Source organism: Bombina bombina, chromosome 6, assembly GCF_027579735.1.
Source record: "Bombina bombina isolate aBomBom1 chromosome 6, aBomBom1.pri, whole genome shotgun sequence".
Taxonomy (NCBI): Eukaryota; Metazoa; Chordata; class Amphibia; order Anura; family Bombinatoridae; genus Bombina; species Bombina bombina.
Window position 1 is genome coordinate 345,705,925 of NC_069504.1, and position 25,958 is coordinate 345,731,882.

General features: G+C 35.9%; 1 protein-coding gene across 1 annotated transcript in view; it reads right to left on the minus strand.

The window, feature by feature from the left end:
- The window catches only part of UTP20 (UTP20 small subunit processome component), a 350,150-nt gene extending 329,396 nt beyond the window's left edge, over positions 1-20,754 (minus strand). Inside the window, exons 1-6 of the mRNA XM_053716993.1 lie at positions 20,547-20,754; positions 18,698-18,778; positions 16,914-16,980; positions 5,512-5,644; positions 4,541-4,729; positions 2,434-2,515 (exon numbers count right to left, since the gene is read on the minus strand). Of these exons, the coding sequence (XP_053572968.1) occupies positions 2,434-2,515; positions 4,541-4,729; positions 5,512-5,644; positions 16,914-16,980; positions 18,698-18,778; positions 20,547-20,591 (597 nt within the window). The 5' untranslated portion in view covers positions 20,592-20,754. The remainder of the gene's footprint in view (positions 1-2,433; positions 2,516-4,540; positions 4,730-5,511; positions 5,645-16,913; positions 16,981-18,697; positions 18,779-20,546) is intronic.
- Between the last annotated feature and the right edge of the window lie 5,204 nt (positions 20,755-25,958).

Here is a 25,958-nt window from a genome sequence, read left to right on the forward strand (position 1 = left end):
AGCTTCTAACTAAGTTTTTAAAAAGGTTTTATACTGGATTTGTATATTAGTATCTGTGCATATTATTCTTTATAGTAGTGCATAATAAATGCAGTTATATAACAATTGGTGTATACTGTCCCTTTAAAGGGACACTTAACTCCTGATAAAAATCCTTAAAATAAACTTTTTTTTTATTAAGAAAAATCAGGTAATCACTGCTGTCTATTTCATTTGTTCATCTAACCCCATAGTATTGAACAATATTGTTTTGAAGTAGGCTGTTAAAGTGAAGGTCCATTTTGATGAATTAGTGCCTGGTTTTTAATAAACTGATTAAAAACAAGGGCACTTTAATTCATTAAAATTGACATTTCACTGTTTTTTTCAAAAACTTACCTTTTAATCCTGAATGCCGCTCCAGCGATTCCTCCGGCTGTCGGAAGCCTCTGCAGACGTCAGAAATGATGAATCAGGCTTCCTCCAATCACAGCTTCCCCCAGGGGAATCTTGGCCTGATGCAATGCTGTGATTGGAGGAAGCCGCATTCGTCATTTTGGACCCGCGAAGACGGCTTGCGACGGGCGGAGGAAGTGCTGGAGTGGCTGAGAGGATTAAAAGGTAAGTTTTTGAAGAAAACAGTAAAATGTCAGTTTTGATGAATTAAAGTACCCTTGTTTTCAATAGGTTTATTAAAAACCGGGCACTAATTCATCAAAATGAACCTTCACTTTAACAAGGTGCTTGATTCTCCTATGTGTGGTGCCATATTGTAACGTATGTTACACTGGTGCACAGCAGTCACGTGAAGCTAGAAGCAGAGTCACCCTGTAATGTATGCTAAGAGGAAGCTACAGCACTCACTAATATGCAAGAGCTTGTTCTGCAGTTTATGTTGAGAATTTGTTACTTAAACACAATATTTTATTTAAGTAATTTCTAAGTAAAAAAAAAACATTTATTCTTCACACTTTAACACACTTTTTAACTTTCCTAAACTGTGTCAGTGCACAGCACACAGCAGGGTTATAAATCTAAACAAGTAGCTCTGGGGAGGGGGAGAGAGGCTCCGTGGAAGTGAAAGCAGTCTGAATAACACATGTGGCATATACTTGTGCCTGGAGATTTATTCAATAAAATATTTGTTTTTATTTCATACATCTACACAGTAAGTAAAAAACTTTTAATGGATGATGCTTTACGTACTAACAGTATATATGTAATGTAGATGTTTGAAAATATAAACAAATATTTTATTGAATAAATCTCCAGGAATAAGTATATGCAGCAAGTTATTCAAACTGTTTTCACTTCCATGGAGGCTGTCTCTCCCCTCCCTCTCCCCGGAACTGCTTGTTTAGATTTATAACCCTGCTGTGTAGGTCTGAGAGCCACTGACACAGTTTAGGAAAGTTAAAAAAGTTAAAGTGTGAAGAACAAAGTTTTTTTACTTAGAAATTATGTAAATAAAATAGTGTTTAAAGGGACATGCCACCCACATTTTTTCTTTTATGATTTAGAAAGAGAATGCAATTTTAAACATCTTTCTAATTTACTTATATTATCTAATTTGTTTTATTCTCTTGATATTCTTTGATGAAAAGCATATCTAGATATGCTCACTAGCTGCTGATTGGTTGCTGCACATAGAAGCCTTTTGTGATTGGCTCACCATGTGCATTGCTTTTTCTTCAACTAAGGATATCTAAAAAATGAAGCAAAATAAATAATGGAAGTAAATTGTAATGTAGTTTAAATTTCTATTCTCTATCTGAATCATGAAAGAAAGATTTTGGGTTTAGTGGCCCTTTAAGTAACAAATTCTCAATATAAACTGCAGCACAAGCTCTTGCATATCAGTGAGCGAGTGCTGCAGCTTCCTCTAAGCATACATCATAGGGAAATATGTTATGTGTGTCACATGACTGCTCTGCTATTACAATATGGCAGCATACATAGCCACATCAAGTTCTTGGTCAGCACTCTAATAGAAAACACTTTTCTTAAAATATATGGGTAACCTGAACTTGCAGCATAGAAAACTGTGCTCAGTGTGTTATTATTACTTAGCAGAAGTCAGTTTTAAGCATTTTTAGCAGTCAGGAGTTTAATGTCCCTTTAACTTTCCATTATAATTTCAATTGCAAGAATAAACTAAATTCTTTCAGACCTGAATACCATATATAGAAATGTTTGCATTTAAATCCCTAAAGCCTAAAAGATATTTAAACATAGCACATTCATTTAGTTAATTTCTTATTTTTACCCTCTTTATATAAGGCAAATAGAACTCTTTGAAGACTACGTTTTAAAAGTAAAAAAAATTTAATCAATGACAAATACTTCATAGCACTGGTCCTTTTTTTGTGGGGGCTGGAGGTATTAAAGGACCATGGCATTGAAGTGGATACGAACCCAATTTTGTATTTGATATATGTAAAACCAATTGCTTACCTTCCTCAATAAAAATGCAAAACTCTCTGCTGCAAAATTTCTGATGTGTGCTTTGTGATGAGCCAGTAAGGTGCTGTACAGGCTGACATGAAAAAAAAAAAGAAAGAGAAAAGAAATAAGCTTTTTTGAACTTAAAAAATACTTTATATAAACATAACTTACTATAATTCACAATTAAAGATGCAGTCTTGACATCCTAGAGCTCATTTATTTCAGAGAGAAAAAAACTAATGAAGTGTTTTGCTTTTCTGATGCAGAATTATAAGCAAAACAATCACAATATAAAGTTATTAAAATGCAAAATCTATTGATAAATGGTTTAATAAATATTACAGCAGAATCTATATAAATATTGTGTAAAACGAAGAGCTGCAAGGAGAGAAATATGCAGGTATACGAATGAATATATGTTCAAACTAACTAATCACTTACGGGAAAATACACTCCGAAATGTTATTTCCCATTAATGTTTAATTAATTATACATAGTGATTTTTGTAATGCACTGTATTTATTTTCCCCACTTCTGAAATTTATTGCCCCTGAGAGCATCCTGTAGAATTTTAGAAAACTGACCCTGCAACATTGCACACAGAAAACGTGTTTATATTTGTCCCTAATAGAGCCAGCAAAAAAAAAAAAAAAAAAAAGCTTTTCATGGGTTATGTCCCGGATTGTAAAGTAATTAAAATATTAGTAGCAAAATTAATTTTAAATGTTTATTTGTACGACGATCTCCTGCATTGCAGTGCTTAATTGCTGATATATACTATGAATATATTAAAAAAACACTTAGAAGGGAGTATGGCCTATTTGATATTATCGTGACTGGATAACAATGTCTTCCTTGTCTAGCTGAAAAGTAGCGAGGATAGTTTGATTAGTAGTTTTTACGTCACACTTGATAGAGTTCCTTTGTTTTCACAAGGTAAAAAAACATTTTCAAGAAGCTTTTCAAGGGTTACGTCCATGGACTGCTCTGAGACAGAAAAACTGTTTTTTCAATGTTTTTATTATGCATGTATTTCCCAAAGAAAAATAAATACAAGAGTAAAAAGTATGTTTGTTAGCACATACCAAAAAACAAAAATGTGCAATACTTGGTATGACCACCATTTACCTTAATAACTGCTTTAATTCTGCTGGCCCTTCCCTAGTGTTCCCTAGGACCTATTTAATGGGCACACTAACTGGTTAAGTCTACTGATCACCCGGCTAAAATGTATGTCAATATTAAGCTAACATTAGCTAACACTCATTTATTTCATAATCATTAAAGGGACACTGAACCCAATTTTTTTTCTTTCATGATTCAGATAGAGCATGACATTTTATGCAACTCTCTAATTTACTCCTATTATCAATTTTTCTTCGTTCTCTTGCTAGGAATGTAAATCTTAGCAGCCAGCCCATTTTAGGTTCAGCACCATGTATAGCGCTTGCTTATTGGAGGCTTACATTTACCCACCAATAAGCAAGCATAACCCAGGTTCTCAAACAAAAATGGGCCGGCTCCTATGCATCACATTCCTGCTTTTTAAATAAAGATAGCAAGAGAACGAAGAAATAAAATGATAATAGGAGTAAATTAGAAAGTTGCTTAAAACTGCATGCTCTATCTGAATCATGAAAGAAAAAAACGTGGGTTTAGTGTCCCTTTAAATGAATTTATGTTAAATTACGCAAATAATTTGTGCTTTGGGTAGCTTAAATTGCCAGGAAAACATTCTTGTGGATATTACTTTATATTTATATTTTGTCTTCCTTTTAATGAAAATGTTACCCTGTAATAGGGTCCCCTTCAAGCATAACAAGCCACCCCCAAGGCTATAACTCTATTTTGCAGCAAGAAGTCCAGCCTAGGGGAAGGCTGTTGCCCACCCCTTTCCCTGCTTCTAACTCGCATGCTGTTTGAATGACAATGTCTTGTGGAAGATGAGCAGACAGATTAAAACAGGAGCTACTTGACAAAGATCCCAAGTTTAAAATAAAAGAACAGGTGAGTATTGCAGCATTTTTTGTTTTATATTTGTAATTGGATGTGCTCCAATTCTCCCTGTTTTGTGTAGCTAACTGGTCTCTTTGCTAAAGCAGTGTGCATTACATACCTGTATATTGCTGGCATGTCTTTTACCATCATTCTCCAGAGGTACTTGTATAGGTAAGAAAGAGAAGTGAAGGCCCATTCTAATAGCTCTGTGTCTTTGGTATCCAGCAGCGATGAAATAGCCAAGAAAAAGTCTTTGAAATGGGGGTAGAAGTCAGTCTGAAGGTCCCTTGCCAGCTGTACCACAAGACTGTAAGAAAAGTTACATAGGATCAATACAGCCTAATCAAAAATTGGCAGGAACCAGCAACGGCTTTGTACATATCTTGAAAACATTATCTAGCCCTTTTTTAAAATAATATTTCACAATTTAATGTTTTATACAAAGTAAAACAGAACGATAAGTAACTATAATCATTCCTATTGACAAAATAGTCTATTATCATTTATTTGTATAGCGCTGCAAGCTTCTGCAGCGCTATATATTATTTCTGCCAATTATAATCAAAATTTTTGATGACTGTGCACGTGTGGATATGTGTGTGATAACTGTGCTCGTGTGTATGTGCGTGATCACTGTGCTCGTGTGTATGTGCGTGATCACTGTGCTCGTGTGTATGTGCGTGATCACTGTGCTCGTGTGTATGTGCGTGATCACTGTGCTCGTGTGTATGTGCGTGATCACTGTGCTCGTGTGTATGTGCGTGATCACTGTACACGTGTGTATGTGCGTGATCACTGTACACGTGTGTATGTGCGTGATCACTGTGCTCGTGTGTATGTGCGTGATCACTGTGCTCGTGTGTATGTGCGTGATCACTGTGCTCGTGTGTATGTGCGTGATCACTGTACACGTGTGTATGTGTGATAACTGTATGTGCGTGTGCATGAGAGAGACTGACAGAGTTCACAAGAATGTGTGTGTATTGTGCACATTTGATGTAATATTCAATACGATGTATGAGATGTTTATGACTGCACTGATGCTTACACAACAAGTACAACCTCCAAATACAGTGTTTATCTACTTACTCAAGCAAGGGTTGATAAGCAAGGCTGTTTTTTACTTTTAGATGAGTCTTCAAACTTTGCACTATATCTTTCTGATGGTAAACCAGCAGGTGGAATGACTGGCATTTGTGGGACACTTCCCTATAAAATGTAACTGAAGAAAAAAAATTCATATATTTATTCCCATTGTAACCATAATGGACACTTGTCATCACTTGCCATGATATGAGCATTACAAGCGTAAAGAAGACGAACATGTTAAGCAAAATACTTTTAAAAAATTAACAAACAAATAGGTGTCATGATTTTTGCGTGTGCCCTTGTAGTTTCCCAAGTGTGACTGAGGAACAAAAGTGAGGCGAGCAAGCAGGCGAGACAAATGGGGCTTAAATTAATTCTGTTGGACTTGCACACACATTAAAACTTTAATTATATTACTCAAATGCCTCACAAAAAATACAACATATGACAATATTTCTTAATTTAGTTGAAATAATCTTTATTGTCAGAAAGGAAGACAAGAGACATATCTAATACATCATGCCCCTAGTTCAGATAAACATATTTATACTCATTGTTACAGTCTCAGGACCTATTATCATGTTCGATAAAGTTTTATAATTCCATATATCTGTCTCAAACAACATGAAAAAGAGTTGGAGGATGAAACAACTTCTCTCAGCAATTAGTATATCCATCCGGCTTTCCCAATGTATCTCCATCATTACTGAAATCTCTGAAAGTCCATAGAGTCCTAGGAAAAGCTCCCACCTACTGAAGTTGCCTTCAGGCGTAGGAAATATGAGGTCCTGTTTATTTTCCTGAAGTAGGAACGAAATTATCTATAGTCTTCCTTCCCCTCCCTTTTCTAATGTGTTTTCCTTTTATTTTAATAATTATAAACATTAAACATAAACTTTTGAAACTGTAAAACCATAAACTCATAACTGTATAACATTTCCCGTCGAGCAGAGAGAGAACCATCAAATTGTATCTAAGATGTATATAAGTTCCCCATAAAAGACTTAGTGGCAATAAGTTTAGGAGAGATCCCCTATTGCATTATAACTCTTGAAATACTTAAATTTCCCTTATCTCTCTTCTATCTCTGTTCATGATCCAGTGGACCCAAATCTTTTGGAAATGTGTTGTTTTATCCTGCAACCAAGAGGCAGATTCTGACATAGCATATATATTATCTAACTAACCTGTTAATCACTTCTGACCATGTTGGTGAACCTGTTCTCCAGTGTTTGGCTATACATATCCTCTTGGTTGTACAAAGTATATTTATGAATATATTGGTAGCTAAGTTTAAGGATTCATCTGAAACATGCAAGAGGGCCTGCGCCCCCGTTAGCGTCAGATTTATCTAATAGGGTACTTATCAATTTAGATAGTTTGTTCCAAATTTGTTTAATCTCCCCACATTCCCACCACATGCATATAATTTCCAATTTCTGCACAGCCTCTGTAACAGAGTCTACTTTTCTGCAATGTATAATGTGCAGTTCTTATGGGTGTAAGATACCACCTGTAAGATGTTTTAATAGAATTTTCGATAAGGTCTGTGCATATCAGCCCCTTGCTAACCCTAGAAAGTATTTGTGTCCATCTGTCATCATCATATGTTTCACCTAAGTCTCTTTCCCAATTCTCATGAAGCGGCAATTTGGAGCCTTTTTTTGCATCTTGTATTGCCAAGTACAGTTGTGATATTAGTTTTTTATTTCTACCTGGGGTTGCAATAATGCGTTCTGTTGTAGTGTATGGGTTTAATGGTTTGTTTTGTCTGTATTTGTATATTGTGGTGGATATCTGAAGATATAGGAACCAATGTAAGGTGTCCGGCTGAAGTTTATCTTTCAGTTGGGTGTATGTGAGCATTTTACCTTTATCTAAAAAGTCTGCAACTCTGTAGAGGCCCTTATTTTCCCACTTAAATATTAGTGTTTGAAATTCTGCAGGAAGTATAGCACCCAGTGGTATTATCTTAGTACCCTTGGGTATGAGGCCTACAGAAGATGTGAGGTATTTCCACATAAGTTTGGACTCCTCTGTCACCTTGAGTTTGTATAGGGTTTTGTTTGTAGTGTTTGAGGTGTTCCAAACAATCGTGGCTGGATCATTCACCCCAGCTAAGTCTGCCTCTAGTCTAGTCCAAGTTATTTCTCGACAGTTTTTGCTTATCAGCGTAATTTGTGACAACCTAGCTGCCTGATAGTAGTCTAACAAATTGGGCACCCCCACTCCACCTAGCTGTTTGTGTTGTTTTAATAGTTGGGAGGCTATTCTAGCTGTTTTGGGTCCTCGTAGGAACCTAATTAGGTCCATCTGGAGATCTGCTAGCTCTCTTTGCGGTACTTTGATTGGTAATGCTCTGAAGAGATAATATTCTCGGTAGAATATTCATCTTTATAATCGATAATCTGCCATACCAGGAGAAACACCCCCTCCTCCATCTACCCAAATCTCTTCTTACGGTCTTAAAGATCTCAGTATAGTTTGCCTTATAGAGTCCCTCTAGTGTGTTTGTTATGTTAACTCCCAAGTATTTGATATATTTTTTAGCCCACTTAATATATTTCTTAATTTAAAGGGACATGAAACCCAATTTTTTTCTTTCATGATTTAGAAAGAGCATGCAATTTTAAACAACTTTGTAATTTACTTCTATTATCTAATTTGCTTCATTATCTTGATATACTTTGCTGAAAAGCATATCTAGATAGACTCCATTGCTGCTGATTGGTTGCTGCACATAGATGCCTTGTGTGATTGGCTTACCCATGTGCATTGATATTTCTTCAACAATGGATATCTAAACAATGAAGCAAATTAGATAATAGAAGTACATTGGAATGTTGTTTAAAATTGTCATCTCTACTTGAATCATGAAAGAATTTTTTGGGGTTTAGTGTCCCTTTAAAGAATAAAATACCATTTGCTTAAAGGCACAGTGTACTGTAAAATTGGTTCCCCATTATGGGCCAGATTACGATTGGAGCACTAACTTAACGTGTGTCCGAAAAGGGGCAAATTTGCCTGTTTACAGGCACACGTTAAATAACCAGCCATTACAAGTGGCTGGTTAAAGTTGCCACAATTGCCCCCAAAATAAACAGTACAGTACAATACAATAAGATAAATATGAGCATTGTTTTTATAAAAAAAAAAAAAAAAGAGCAGATATAAGGTGTTAAAGTGAGGGGATGTGGGGTGAAAAAAACGCCACCTAAAGTGCCTTTACATGGAGGTCAATGGGGGACTGTATTTTCTATATAAATATACATGTATATGCTTATATACATATATATTTATTTGTTAATATGTGTATATATACATATAAACACATAAATATATATATGTTTATAAGCATATAGATATATATGTATTTATTGCTGCACGATTTGCCCCTGCACTGCACTAGGTGGTTTGCTGTGGCTGCTGGCATGAAAACAAGGCTCCCATTGGAGCCTAGGGAAGCAAGCTCTTGTAAGCACTTGGCTTTCAGCAATGCAAACGTGAGGTCTCCTTTACATTGCGCCGCACCTGTAATACCAGCACTTATTTACATGTGTTGGTATTACTGAGTGTAGCTCAAATATCGTGCTTGCGTAGGCGCAATATTGCGTTCCACTCATAATCTGGCCCTATGTGTTTACAATGACTTGTTATAACAGCAGAGTTTAAAATGTATGTGAAATTGCTCCTTTATGTATAATTTTGTATATGATATAGCAGTTTCTGCTCATTTAAACCATAACAAATGAAAGCTCACTCAGTAAAATAGAGGGAGTTTCTTTAATGTTCCTTTAAATTTAAAATAAGTACATATTTGAATATTATGGCAAATTAGGAAACACACTTTCACTACTTTTGTACTAGAATGTGCTTTCATTGAAAGGAAAGTTCTGCATATTGTAAATGGAAAATCAACAATAATAGTATATCATTAAAGGGACACTGAACCCAATTTTTTTCTTTTGTGATTCAGATAGAGCATGAAATTCTAAGCTACTTTCTAATTTACTCCTATTATCAAATGTTCTTTATTCTCTTGGTATCTTTATTTGAAAAGCAAGAATGTACGTTTAGATGCCGGCCGATTTTTGGTGAACAACCTAGGTTGTCCTTGCTGATTGGTGGATAAATTCATCCACCAATCAAAAACTGCTGTCCAGAGTTCTGAACCAAGAAAAAAGCTTAGATGTCTTATTTTTCATATAAAAATAGCAAGAGAACGAAGAAACATTGATAATAGGAGTACATTAGAAAGTTGCTTAAAATTGCATGCTCTATCTGAATCACAAAAGAAAAATGTTGGGTTCAGTGTCCCTTTAATATAAGGAAAAAGTCATAATGAGCAAAGGTACATTAGACACTAAACATACATTAGATAGAATTATGTATTTAACTCAAATGTTACCCTGAAAATAATATGTGGAGGTATTTTTTTTAAATGACTTATTTAGTTTTCAATATTTAAACAATTAAAGTAACATTTTACTGCAGTGTTAAAGGAATACTGACATTGTTTTCTTTCATGATTCAGATAGAGCAGCAATTTTAAAGTGACATTTCAGCCGTTTTCTTAATATGCTTACCTTTTCTTCTTGAAGCCGATCCAGTGCTTCACCAGCCCGTCACAAGCCTCTTCATATGTCAGCAATGACGATTCCGGCATCCTCCAATCACAGATTCCCCCCCCCCCCCCCCCGGGGGGAATCATTGCCTGAGGCAACATCGAGATTGGAGGAAGACGGTTTCATCATTGCTGGGTAAGAAAACCAGGAAGATGCAGGCGATCCGGCATTTCAGAAGAAAAAGGTATTTTTAAAATACGGTGCAATGTCAATTTTCATGAATGAAAGTGCCCCTGTTTTTAATCGTTTTTTAAAACCGGGCTCTTTCACATGAAAATTGACCTTCACTTTAAGCAACTTTCTAATTTTCTTCTATTATCAATTTATCTCTGTTCGCTTGGTGTCTTGAAAAAGCAGGAATGTAAGCTTAGGAGATGGCCCATTTTTGGTTCAGCACCCTGAATAGCGCTCGCTGATTGGTGGCTACATTTAGTCACCAATCAGCAAGCGATACCTAGGTGCTTTCATTCCTACTTTTTCAAATAAAGATACCAAGAGAACGAAGAAAAATTGATAATATGAGTAAATTAGAAAGTTGCTTAAAATTAAAAGCTCTATCTGAATCATGAAAGAAAAAAATGGGTTCAGTGGCCCTTTAAGTCTGGAGTCTGCACTTCTACTTTTAATAGGATTTTTAAAGCCCACAATAAGCAGACAAATTATAGGAAAAGGTGATAAAATAAATAATTAAAATATATTGTGGGGGGTGGTTTACTAATAAAATTAAACATGTATCACATTCTCAAAATGTTTAATGTCCCTTAAAGCAAAGTAGCAAACAATATATTTTTTTCAAGTGAATAAAAGTTGCCTTGACATTAATTTTGTCTCATAGATGTTTGAAGTAATATCAAAGGACTTTCTAGAATTAACTTTGAATATTTGCAAGTTCCACAGAATGTATTTCTAAACATCAAAGAGACAGCTAAACATACTTATAAACCAGAAAAAGGCATTTCTATGTAGATATTCACAATAGCTTTAAAAGTTAGGAGGATTAACCCCTTACCACAATCTGACGTAGATCTACATCATGCGTTGAAAAGCCCAGAGTACCACATAACCAAGCTCTACTTCTGACATGTTGGAAGCCGAAGCAGTTAAGCGGGACTCGCTGTTTGTGGGGTTTGGGCATCTGCCTTAATATGGTTACCATATGAAGCCAGATTTCCAGATCATTAAAGACAGTAGCAAATGGGTTAAAGGGATATGAAACACAAAAAAAATATTTTGTGGTTCAGACAGTGCATAGAATTTACTTCTATTATCAAATGTTCTTCACTCCAATAGTATTCTTTGTGAAAGAGATACCTAGGTAACTGTCTAGAGCACTACATGGCAGGACATAGAGTTGCCATCTAGTGATCTTGCAAATGGATTACATTTTTGCAAAACTACTGCCATTGTGCTTTAGGCACGCACCTGAGCTTATGCACCTGCTTTTTAACAATAGATATCAAGAGAACAAAAAAAATTGATAATAGAAGTAAATTATAAAGTTATTTAAAATTGCATTTTCTATCTAAATATCGAAATAATTTTTTTGGGTTTCATATCCCTTAAACTCTAACTCCTCTGATCTCACACCAATTACAAGACTACTGGATATTATTTGAGACAATCACGTTTTTAAAAAAGAGAATACTTCACAGTAAAAAAACGTATCCGAGTATCAATTGAGCACTTTAGGTTACAATTAAAACAAACATATGTTCCAGTCATTTTAAAGGCTTTTAAAACATGACTTCTGGATTTTATTAAGGTAATAAAATTGAACTAATAAGCCGTACTTCCCTAACATTACTGGTTGCGCACACAACACAGATCCCATGCAGCAGTTTTACTTGCTTAATTAATTAACCAGAAGAATTAGAATTCTCTTCACTTCCTAAACTATGATACACAAATACAAAGTGGCTAAGGAGCAAAACAAAACCAAGTCAAACAAAGCAGCACCAGTTAAAGAAACATTCACCTAAAAATGGAATTTCTAATAAAATTAATTTTATAAAGTTACAAAACTTATTGATGCACCTTCATTACACTGTATATTCTGTCCACTTTTTGACGTCTTTCAAAGGGAAACTAAATCCAAGATATTTTTATTAATCACTTATTTATTATAAAGGTAATGTTTGGGACCTTAAATAGCATATTTAAGACGTGTATTTAATACCCATTGCCACTTCTGTGGTTTTTTTTGTTTTTTTTTTTTTTTTTTACTTGTGACAGCGGGCAGTACAGCCAGTCACACGCAGCATAGCCAGGCACACGCAGTACAGTCCGCTGCATTGCAGATTGGCACAGAAAGCACTCACGGAACAGCTTAGGCTCAATGACAGCCTGTTATGTTTGTGTAAGCAGAGTGGCAGGAGCATACTCTACTACTATTCTGCAATAATGTGGGCATCACTGGTTGTACCATGCACTGTGTCACAAGTAAAATCACAAGAGGCTTGGGTCAGAGGGTGCTTTGAGAGGAGTAAGTGTTAACAGTGGGATTAAAAAGGGATGTTAAAAAGTCTGTTTCATTGTTGTAATAAAAAAAGGACTAAGCAGTTGCTTATACTTAAAGGGACAGTCAACTCAAAAATTGTTATTGTTTAAAAAGATAGATAATCCATTTTTTACCCATTCCCCAATTTTGCACAGAAAACATGGTTATATTAATACACTTTTTACCTCTGTGATTACATTGTATCTGAGCCTCTGCAGACAGCCCCCTTATCACATGACTTTATTTTTTATCTATTGACTTGCATTTAAGCCAATTAGTACTGTGTTGTGCTCACGCCCGTGGGTTGCGCACAATGTTATCTATATGGCTCACATAAACTAGCAATACCCTGTTATGAAATGCTAATAAAAAAGCATGTGATAAGAGGCTGTCTGTAGTGGCTTAGAAACAGGCAGATATTTAGAGGTTTAAAGGTTATAAAGTATGATAATATATCAATGATGGTTGTGCAAAGCTGGGGAATGGGTAGTAAAGGAGTTATCTATATTTTTAAACAAATTAAACAACTTTAAAAAGGGACAGTCTATGCCAAATTTGTTATGGTTTAAAAAGATAGATAACGCCTTTATTATCCATTCATCAGCTTTGCACAACCATCATTGTTATAGTAATGTACTTTATAACCCTCTGCAGGTCACCTTTATCTAACTGCATTTTATTAGCTTTTTCACAGCAAGACAGTGCTAGTTAATGCGTCATATAGAGAACATTGTGCTCACTCCTGTTGGGTTGCTATCTTTTTTTAACAATAAATATTCTGGAGTAGACTGTCCTTTTAATAGAATTCATTGCAATATATATTATTCATCTATTTAAATGGATTTCACCATTTATTTTTTACACTACATTTGTGCTTCCAGTCACAGCCCTACATGGAGGAGAATGCCTTTCAAAGAAGTTTTATCTGAAATATTTTTAAACTCATTAGTATGTGACTTTGCATTTAAAGGGACATGAAACCCCTTTTTTTTATTATTTAGAAAGAGGATGCAATTTTTAACAACTTTCCAATACACTTTTGTTATCTAATTTGCTTAATTCCCTTGATATACTTTGTTGAAAAGCATATCTAAATAGGCTCAGTAGCTGCTGATTGGTGGCTGCATAAATGACTCGTCTGATTGGCTCACCCATGTGCACTGCTATTTCTTCAACAAAGGATATCTAAAGAATAAAGCAAATTAGATAATATATGTAAAACGGAATGTTGTTTAAAAATGTATTCTCTATCTGAATAATGAAAGAAAAAAATTGGATTTAATGTCCCTTTAAAGGGTAATTATAGTGGAAACATTATATGCTATATTTCGTTAGAGTGTGACATTATAACACTAATGACCCTGCAACTCTATGCCCTGCATTTCAAGTGGAGAGCAATTTATAGCAGAGGATGTGTTATCTTTAGTGCATCCTATACTTTTAATATATAGCCCATGGAGCGACAGTAGCTCACTTACTGTGCTTATATTACGAGTGGTGAGTTGAGTGTTGCCCTTGTGCTCAAGAACAACCAAACTACTGAAGTAAAATTTAGAGCTTTTTAAGACCTCAAGTAACCCATTATTCTTAAAGAAACATAAAACCCAAACCTTTTCTTATGTGAAAGAGATAGAGCATACATTGGTTTTATGTCCCTTTAATAGTATAATACAGAACTACATGAAGAACTCCACTAGTTGCTCACCATCAGCTTAGCTCTCGATCAATATCCGACAAATTTTACTGCACTCCCCTACAGCACTCTATTAGGTAAGGGATTTAGTACACTCGCGCTATAAGACAGGCAGATGTTGGTGCGTCCTAGACTATCGTTTGAGCTCTAAAATATAACTTTTAACTTGTAATATGAGTGCAGAAATAGAAGCGCTAGTGATTGCCCTCAAGCAATGTTAGAGAACAATATCGCTAGTATTTTTGCACTACACTTGTAATCAAGGCCTATATGTGTTTAATCCCCACAGAGATCTGTTAGAGAACAAGCAGAAACTTTTGCTGACACAATTAGCAGCAACAGCTGCTGGGTCATATGACTACTACTAATTTCTCAACGGCCCTTTAATTCCTACTATGTGAAATCTATACGCATGTAAATTAAAAAATATGTCTGGCCTTATTACATAAAAACATTGAACAGAAGATCCAAGGACCCTTCTCCCTAGACAATATGCACACCTATTACAACCAAGATATACTGATATGCAATGCAATGACGAGGTGCATATCTAGTTTAGAAAAATAACTAAAAATTAAAAGACAGGATCTACTGTTTTTTTTTTTTTTTTTTTAAAAAGAATGCAACTTGTTATCAGTTAAAGCAGTGCTTTCCAAACTGTGTGTCGTGACACAGTGTGTCGGCGGCAGTGTGTAGGTGTGTCCCTGCTTCAGCACAATTTTTTTTAATTTACATTTTTTTTTAAACATTTTATTTTGGTTTCCGACTTTCCACCTGCCTGCTACGCATATCACGTGGTTGACAAGTAATTATTACCTAGTGGGTCACAGATCATCTTAACCTATTGGAGCAGTTCAGCAGGAACTGAAACTATTCCCATTTGCAGCACATTGGCTCCTGACTGCACGTGTATTCTCAATCAGCTAGTGACTGCATGTGTAGTCAGTGAGTGGGACAGCAGTGTGTTTGCAGCTCAGTCTAAACGCTGAGCAGAAGTCAAAGTGTTGTTTTTTTTGCAAATTTCAGCTAGCTCCCAGTAGTGCATTGCAGCTCCTGCTCTTGATATATGGATAGGAAGTGGAAGCTTAAAAATGCTTGATGATGAAATGCGAGTGTCTTTAGCTAATATTCCATCAAATATTCAGAAACTGTGTTCATCCCATTTACCTCATACATCCCATTAAAATAGTAAATAGTTATTGGTGTTATTACACTTATTTTTAATTCTTGCACATATTTACATACTGTTACTTGTAAATACATTTCGTTATTATATAATTTATGTATGCATGTGTATCTCTTAAAACAAGTTAGTTTAACCTCCTGTTTGCTAGTACAACTGAATTACTGAATTACTGGAGGTCTAAAAAGTGTGTCACTAACATGAAAAGTTTGTAAAGCTCTGAGTTAAAAGGGACATGAAACAATTCAAAATTATTTCTTAGATCTTTTTTTTTTTTTTTTTATAAGCCAACCCTCCTACTGCCCAGTGGTAACCCCTAGAGAGGCACACAGGAAAAAAGAGTGACAATGTCCTTTTGGCAGCAGTTAAAAGCCTAGGGAAGAGTGTGGTTTCTCAAAAAAATAAACAACGTCCTAAAAAAACAAAACAAAGAAGTTTAGTCATGCATTTATTTGATTTTGTCCCTTTAATTATGCATTTTAAACTTTCTGAATGTACAGAATTGAACATTCTGTTAGTCTACAGAGGATTTTGGGGTCGATTTATCAATCTGCGGCGGACTACTGGAGCCGAAAAAAAGCTCTGTGCATTAAATGTGCAAGGTCTAAAAAACAGGTATGCACATGCACAAAGGAAAGGAGTCTGCAAATCAACCCACACATATAAATTGTATTAAAAAATTAAAAATTTGATATAAATATATTTGTGTGGTTCATATGCCATACCACTCAAGATAGCAAGCTGCACAAATACAAAGGTTGTAAATCTACCCTGGTGCAAATATATTTTACATAGAGATCATTGGGTTGGCCTGTGATTGGCTGTAGCAGAAATTCAATGTTGTATATTTACTGTGAAGTTAAAGGGACACTAAAATCAAACAAACGTTCATGATTCAGATAGAAAACACAGTTTTAAGAGGCTTTACAATTTACTTCTATTTGCACATTCTTTTCATATACACAATTTCTGAGGCACTAGCTCCTACTGAGCATGTGCACAAGTTCACAGGGTATACATATATGTATGCGATTGGCTGATGGCCAGCAAATGGGGTAAAATAAAAAAAATCTTCTGCTTATTTCAAATTCAGAGTAAGTGCTATTGCATTGTCTTCTTATTCTGCACGTGTTAATTATGCAATTCTACTGTATTTAGTGGTCCTTTAAGTGACTATGAAAAGATAAGCATGAAATTATTCAATCCCAAGAGTATAAATGATTTGTCACTGAAAAAGCACACTTTGTAGTGTATAAATAAGCCCAGCGAAATGCGTTGTTTTTTAAAAAAATCCAAGCTTCTGCATCACTTCAAGCAATACAATGTTAAAGTTCTCTGCAAGCAAAACAGAAAAATCCCTTTCAAGTAATAAGAAAAGAAAAATTTGACATTAACTATACCTACCAAAATTCTGTGTGAGATTCAGATCTCTCCATTTCTGTAATCCTTCATAGAAATGAGTTTCAACTTCCTTGTAAGATTAAAAACAAAATACAAATAAGTAAATGTAACGATACACAGAATAATAAGTTCATTTAGGCAATTGTAAAATCCTAAATAATTGAACGCCAACATCAATAAAATAGCAAAGATAATGCAAAGCAGGGTTTGAGCAGTGATTCTAGGTTTTACTGTTGTAGGCATTAGTTTATCAGACTGTGGTTCTATGGGTTCTTTGATGTTATTATTGTCCTTAAAGGGCTATAATAGTTGAAAAATGGCATGGGTAAAGATAGCTTTGCGGAGAAAGGCTTGCACAAACAAATTTACAGCCACAAATTTATAAAGCAGAAACTGCCTCTTTTGCCTGTCCGCTTCCTCACAAGTGGTGAGATCAATCACCCCAACACTCAAGGTGATTGACATGCCCTGCTCTCACGCAATTGTTTCCGGGTGCAATGTTAGAGATCCATAGTAATAAAAAATTACATGCCCTAATTCATTAGAGCATGTAATTTTAAGACTATTGACCCTGTACTATCCCCACAAAGGGGTTAAAGTGAAGTTCAAGTCCGCGGCTCTCAATTACATAATTCGAATTGTCATTATAAAAAACCATAATGTTCATTCATCAAAACTCTCTAAATTATCGCTTTCTTTTCATTTTTTAATTTTAATTTACCCTCCGTATTGCCGCAATTGTCCGCCCGACATTGGTTGCCTTTTGATTGACATGTTTTCGCAATTTGATATCCAATCCCTTCACTTCCCCCGGGGCGTCCTGCCCCTTTTCACCCGCGTCATAATACAGTCTAGCGCATGCGTATAACAGCGCTTCTCTCGTTAGTCGTCATGCTCGTGCATGATCTGCGCTTGCGTGTTAGCCTGTGTCTTTGGACAGTTGTCTATACTCTGGATACAATGTAACTCTGCTCTGGAATGAACTGCGGAACGGAACGAAAATGTTTACGCATGCGCGAATGAAGACAGGATACGCATGCGCATATTGCATCCGTTCTTGTGCACGAGCATTGTTCTTACGATCGCGACGTCAGTTGAGGGAAATAAGGAAGTAGACCGGGGGAGGAGTAAAGGTAACTAACAGCGATATAATATAGATATAAATAACTCGAAATTCATATACATTTTCGGAAAAATAAGTAAGCGACTTTTATATTGGGAGGTTATTGTATACATGGGTGATGCGCAGTGGTTTGAAATTGAACTTCACTTTAAACACACAGTAGAAGTGACACTCTAGAACTGCAGAGGACTGCTGGTCCCAAGCATAAAAATGCCACTGGTCCAATCAGCAGTACTAGTCACACAATTAAGATATGGAACTAGCGATACCGATTGGATCAGCAGCGTTTTCCACTTAAGCAAGCAATGTTCTGCGGGTCATGAGCAATACTTCTACTGTGTGTTTAACCCGTTTGCAGAAGTAAAACACAATAGTGCAGTGCTGAGAGTATGTATTTTTTCAATTATTATGACCCTTTGATCTATAAAATAGACTTGACATTGGTTTACTCAGCAGTACATGTGTTTATGTAGAAATGAGTGCACATTAAATGAACAGATATCACAAAAATTCTGTACGCCAAGTTAGTTTATCAGGAGCAAAACTATAAACTTCAATAGTATAAGAGGTATGTAAACTGCTACCATTTATTTATCACTCCTTTAGACAGCTAAATAAAAAAATACTACATTGTCTCTACTGTATGATTCCAATGATTTCTTACCTCTGAATAGCTCTGGGTCCTATCAATACGATGGATTATATCAATATTAACATTCGCTAATCTTTCTGAGAATGTGAGAAACTGCAAAAGAAAAAACATAATTAAATATTCTTGCTTACGAACATTATTGTATAAGTAGCTGAAGACATAGAAAATGCAAAATAAGTCATAACACTTTATGAGACATTTTGTTAAAATAATTATACTTAAGTATGTTGCATTATTAAAACATTCTAGTTAAAGGCTGTTTATATATATTTATACATATTTTTTACAGTAATAACAGGAGACCGTTATACATTACTGAATCAGACAAAGATCATGGGGTATCTATATCTGGCAACTGCCATAGTACACAGTCTTTTTTCCACACAAAATAAAAAGGCTTATAAGATAAATGCTGGCTATTGTAAACATTTCAGATGAGTCCAAAAATGGTGTCATCCCGACAGATCATTAAAAGGACATCACACACTAAATAAATGCTAGATAGAATGGTGCATTCAAAGAAAAGATTAGTCTGAGAATAACATGTTGTATTTTTTTAAAGTTTCATTAGCTGTTTAAATAATGACAAAATAAGTGTAACATATTTGTGTCTATAAAACAATGGGAGCTGCCATGTTGTAATTTAGGTTACCTTCTCTGCTGTGGCCAGTTAGAAACTGATATAAATAGGTTACTAGAGTGTTCGGCCAATGGCTGTGTGGAATAGAACAGTTTCTGCACTTCCATTTTTAACAGGAGCTGAAAGCTTACAGTTTCAGAATGAAATTACAGGAAAGGGGGACAAAATAAATAATGAAAGCATATTGCAAAGTTTCTTTTATATATACGATTTATCATTTTATATTCCCATCACAAAGTGTTTAATGTCCCTTTAAGAGCTACTGTTATATCAGTGTATTAGCATTATTACACTGGGGGAGTAGAAAGCAGTTTAGAAACAGAAATAATCGGTACACTAGAAAATGTAGACAATACATGTAGATTGGTTTCTAGGGATTTATTGTAATTAATAGTGATATAGTTTAGCATAAACATAATATATATATATAGTACTAGCACTTGCTCAGCTTATGGCAGCCTCACATAACATGAGCAAATTTACCATAAAAGGGAGATATGCATTGTTATCAGACATTAAAACTGTACTAGATTTAAATCAGTCTGAAATGTAAACATTATAGCAAGGATTGGGCTTTAAATTTTACAACAATCTGTATATGAGAATATATAAAGGGGGATCCCTTATATGCCATGGAAACAAAATAGATAATAAAAGAAAATATTAGCTTTATTAGTAAAGAAAACTAAATATGCACAACCCACTAAAGGGATACTAAACCCAATTTTTTTTCTTTCATGATTCAGATAGAGCATGAGATTTCAAGCACCTTTCTAATTTACTCCTATTATCAAATTTTCTTTGTTCTCCTGCTATCTTGATTTGAAAAACAATACTGTAAACTTTAGAACCGGACCATTTTTTGTTCAGTACCTGGGTAGCACTTTCTGATTTGTGGCTAAATGTAGCAAACCAATCAGCAAGCTCTACCAAGGTGCTGCACTAAAAATGGGCTGGCTCATAACCTTTTAATACTGTTTTTTCAAATCAAGATAACATGAGAACAAAGAAAAATTGATAATAGGAGTAAATTAGAAAGTTGCTTAAAATTGCATGCTCTATCTGAATCATGAAAGAAAAAAATGTGGGTTTAGTATCAATAACACTATAATCGGAAACAAGAATACAGAATGTATTTACGTTTGTTTTTGTACGGTATATATAATACACACAGACACTAAAAACACAATAACAAACTGCAGTAAGAACATCCAGATTTACCTTAAATGTGTTCTCAGACTTGTGGTGAGAGGATTTCGTCTTCATAATTTACGAGGGATAATATTCACATAAAAACTATATCTAAATTATAAACTTAAAGTGGGCGCTCGGTAATAAGAAATGTTAAGCTCGATCTAAAACCTTTAGATAGTTATTTTAATACGTTTGTATCTCTAAATAATCCACACGTTGCTAGCATATGGGAGCAGACATCTTGCCACACGTGACGTCACTACTACGCAAGTTCCGGGAACTTGTTTTCCGTTTCCATCCACTGTCCTGATCGCAGGCTCTGGCTGCCATGTTTTGATTGGCAAAGCAGCTAGTATTGCGGTTATGTTCGGCAAGTTATTTATTACGTAATCGTTTATACCCAAATATGATTTACAAATCTGATACTGTAATCTTATGTTTTAGAGTCCTACATTAGCACTCTCTAAAATGTGCATCTATGCTTTACACGTGTAATTTATGTTTAAGGTATATATTCAGTTAATTATACTCTCTATTGTAGTAGAAATAGTTGACATTTTAAAAAAAATCACAAATGTGGACACATCCAGATACAGAGTCACTATATGTTCTAAAATCAGTTTGAATAGTAGATCATTGTGCACATGATTTCCACGACAAACCTGATCCACCTGTGTTTTCCCAGTATTATAATATACAAATAATCTTCACACAATGCTTTTTGTCTTCACAAATATGTCAGTTTTTGATATGAGAACACATTTCTATTAGTATTTAGGATGAATAAAGGTACAGAACAAAACATTGTTAAAGGTATACAAAACCCACATTTTTTTTCTTTCATGATTTGGATAGAGCACGCAATTGTAAGCAACTTTCTGATTTAATCCTATTATCAATTTGTCTCTTGGTATCTTTATTTGAAAAATGCAGGAATGAAAGTTAAGTAGCTGGGCCATTGTTGGTTCAGCACACTGGATAGCGCTTGTTGATTGGTGGTTACATTTAGCCACCAATCAGCAAGCGCTACCCAGGTGCTGAACGTAAAATGAGCTGGCTTCTAAGCTTTCATTCCTGCTTTTCAAATAAAGATACCAAGAGAATGAAGAAAAATGATAATAAGAGTAAATTAGAAAGTTGCTTAAAATGGCATGCTCTATCAGAATCATGAAATAATTGGGTTTAGTATCCCTTTAATAAAACTTTATATGTAAGTAAGCAAAATAGATCACAAATTATCTGTCTCCTTCTTAAATAATGTATCTATACACAACAGCAATTCTGAAGATAAAAACAACCTTTGTTACCAATTCAACTGGGTCATGTATAAGGTGACGTTTCGGGCAACTAGCCCTTAAAGGGATATTCCAGCCAAAATTGGAAACCACATGGGTGCATTCCGGTATTGAACAGAAACATTTCTGTAATATACATGCATTAGCTAAAATGCTTCTAATAAAAGCTATAGCTGTTTCAAAAGTGTATTTAAGTATGCACCATGCACCAGCATTTTAAACACAGCACTTGCTCAGAGAGCCTAAGGTGCTTGTACCATCTGGTAATGACTCAAATTGTTAATCGCTGACATAATACAAGCCCCACTGATTATCTGAGCAGCTGCAATATTTAAAATGTAGGTGCACTGAAAATATCTAGCTATGCTTCACATGCACGAGCAGAGAAAAAGGTTAACACTAAAACAGTGATAACTTTTACTAGAAGCATTTTTGTCAATACATGAATATTGCAAATAATCTATGTGCATTTAAAATTTGACCGGAATGTCCCTTTTTTCTAGGTTGGCAAGTCTGGAATAAACATGTGCTTGTAATCTAATAAAAAAAGTATGTAGATTATCAAATTAATTTAGTTTTAACAATCTTCTAATATGTGGATGTTAATATTATGCTAGTAAAATTAGTATGTAAACGGTCAACTCCATAATATCTGAAACCCATCAACTCACCCTACTATTGTGGCACACTATTTGGAGTTCCCTCCTGATCCTGTTTGTGACATTGTTTTATCACACTATGAAAGGGAGATATATAAGGTTCTTATTAATTTTACTTCAAGATATTGATTATATTAAAAGAAACAAGTATATTCAGTACATATATATAAGTAACAGATCTTGAGGGTGCTATGCGATACATTACTGTAACACCTCAAAATCTCAAAAGTGCCATCCGTCCTGATTTGCAAGGTAGTGTCTTTTCTATGTCAGGCACTATACACAGACCAAGGAGAGAGAACAAGGATAAAAAGAGCATATGTAGAAATAGGTTGTAGAAAATAAGTTCCACCATCAGTAGTACCCCCTACACTCTCAATATTTAGGTTTTTGTCAAATATCCAAATTTTATGCTCTATAAAGAACCCTGGCTTATAGTTAAACAGTTTTCACACTCACTATTGTTTAGCTAGATGGGTGTTATTGTTTTGGGTTGCATAAGTGACATTAATAGTCTAGCTTGTGTTATTGGACAGCTACAAACAGACACATATTTAGAAGCCCCCGATTGTATGTCTCCTGCATCTACATAGCTCCCAGTTGTGCCACATTTTGTGAAATTGTTATTGTTATGAAATTGTTATGGATTTGCATTTCTTCATGGATTTCCTTTTGTTGCACTTGCACCTTATTTATGACCTGGTTACTGTAAAATATACCTGGGAATAACAAATGTCTGCCCTGGCATACATTGCCCCACCCTTACCACTCAGACCTAACAGTCTAGCCTTGGCTTACAGCCTACAGGCCCTGGAATCATAGAGGAAAATATTGAACACTATTCAAGCAAATATTTGTAGTGAAATAAGAAAATTTATGCTTACCTGATAAATGTATTTCTTTTTTGACACGATGAGTCAACGGATCATCTTAATTACTAATGGGATATTCACCTCCTGGTCAGCAGGAGGAGGCAAAGAGCACCACAGCAGATCTGTTAAATAGCTCCTCCCTTCCCTCCCACTCCAGTCATTTGACCGAAGTTAGGAAGAGAAAGGAAAAGCCAAGGTACAGAGGTGTCTTAAGTTTATAATAACCCACAACCTGTCTAAAAGAACAGTGCGGGCCGTGGACTCATCATGTCAAAAAAGAAATACATTTATCAGGTAAGCATAAATTTTCTTTTCTTTTTTAAGACACAATGAGTCCACAGATCATCTTAATTACTAATGGGATTCAATACCCAAGCTAGAGTACACAGATGATACGGGAGGGACAAGACAGGGAACCTAAACGGAAGGCACCACTGCTTGAAGAACCTTTCTCCCAAAAGCGGCCTCAGCCGAGGCAAAAGTATCAAATTTGTAGAACTTTGAAAAAGTGTGAAGAGAGGATCAAGTTGCAGCCTTGCAAATCTGTTCCACAGAAGCATAATTTTTTTGAACGCCCATGAGGAGCAACAACCCTCGTCGAATGAGCCGTAACCCTCTCTGGAGGCTGCTGTCCAGCAGTCTCATATGCAAAACGTATGATACTCTTCAGCCAAAGAGAAAGAGAAGTATTTGTAGCTTTCTGTCCCTTACATTTTCCTGAGAAAATCACAAACAAGGAAGAAGACTGACGAAAGTCCTTAGTCGCTTGCAGGTAAAACTTTAATGCACGGACCACGTCCAAATTGTGCAGAAGTCTTCCCTTTTGAGAAGAAGGATTAGGGCACAAGAAAGGAACAACAATCACCTGATTAATGTTCCGATCAGGAAAAACTTTAGGAAGAAATCCTAATTTAGTACGTAAAACTACCTTATCTGAATGGAAAATAAGATAAAGAGACTCATACTGTAATGCCGAAAGATCTGACACTCTCCGAGCAGAAGAAATAGCACCAAGAAATACAATTTTCCAAGATAACAACTTAATATCTAAGGAATGCATAGGCTCAAACGGAGCCCCTTGAAGAACTTTGAGAATTAAATTCAGACTCCATGGAGGAGTAACTGGCTTGAACACAGGCCTGATCCTGACCAAGGCCTGACAAAATGATTGCACATCTGGAACATCCGCCAGATGTTTGTGTAACAAAATAGAGAAGGCCCAGATTTGACCCTTTAGGGAACTAGTCGATAAGCCTTTCTCCAAACCTTGGAGAAAAGACAAAATTCTAGGGATCCTAACTCTATCCATGAGTAGCTCTTGAATTCACACTAATAGAGATATGTACGCAATATCTTATAGCAAATCTTTCTAGTTACAGGCTTACGAGCCTGAATCATGGTCTCTATGACCGAGTCAGAAAAAACCCCGCTTGGATAAAATTAAGCGTTCATCTCCAAGCAGTCAGCTTCAGAGAAACTAGATATAGGTGAAGTAATGGCCCTTGATTAGAAGGTCCTTCCTCAACGGAAGTCTACAAGGTGGCAGAGATGACATGTCCACCAGATCTGCATACCAAATCCTGCGAGGCCAAGCAGGAGCAATGAGGATCACCGGTGCCCTCACCTGCTTCATTCGAGCAATAACTCGAGAAAGAAGCGCAAACGGAGGAAATTGATATGCTAGATTGAAGGTCCAAGGAACCGCCAGAGCATCTAACAGTTCCGCCTGGGAATCCCTGGACCTCAACCCGTATCTCGGGATCTTGGCATTCTGTCGGGATGCCAAGAGATCTAATTCCGGCTAACCCCCTGAGAATCAGGCTGGAGAAATCTTCCGGATGGAGTTCCCACTCATCCAGATGAAAGGTCTGCCTGCTCAGGAAGTCCGCCTCCCAGTTGTCCACCCCTGGGATGTGGGTCGCTGACAGGCAACAAGAATGGGCCTGTGCCCACTGAATTATTTTTGGTTACCTCTGTCATCGCTAAGGAACTCCTTGTTCCTCCCTGATAATTGATGTAAGCCACTGAAGGTATATTGTCCGACTGGAACCTGATAAACTAGACAGATGCTAACTGGGGCCAGGCCATAAGAGCCTTGAAGATCGCTCTCAGCTCCAGAATGTTTATAGGTAGAACAGACTCTGACTGAGTCCAAACTCCCTGTGCCTTTAGGGAGCCCCAGACTTATCCCTATTCTATAAGGCTGGCGTCTGTTGTCACAATCACCCAAGATGGTCTGCGAAAGCAGGTTCCCTAGGAGAGATGATCCAGAGACAACCACTATTGAAGAGAATCCCTTGTCTCCTGCTCCAGTAGTATTCGAGGAGACAAGTCTGCATAATCTCCGTTCCGTTGCTTGAGCATGCTTAACCAAAGCACAGCAGACAGTGATCCCAAATCCCTTGTGAAAATTCTGGGAGTTGTGGCAAGACCGAAGGGAAGAGCCACAAACTGGAAGTGTTTGTCCAGAAAAGCAAACCTTAGGAACTTGTGATGATCCCTGTAAATGGGAAGATGCAGTTACGCGTCCTTTAAATCCACTGTTGTCATAAATTGACCCTCTTGGATCAAAGGGAGAATGGAGCGAATAGTTTCCATCTTGAAGGACGGTAC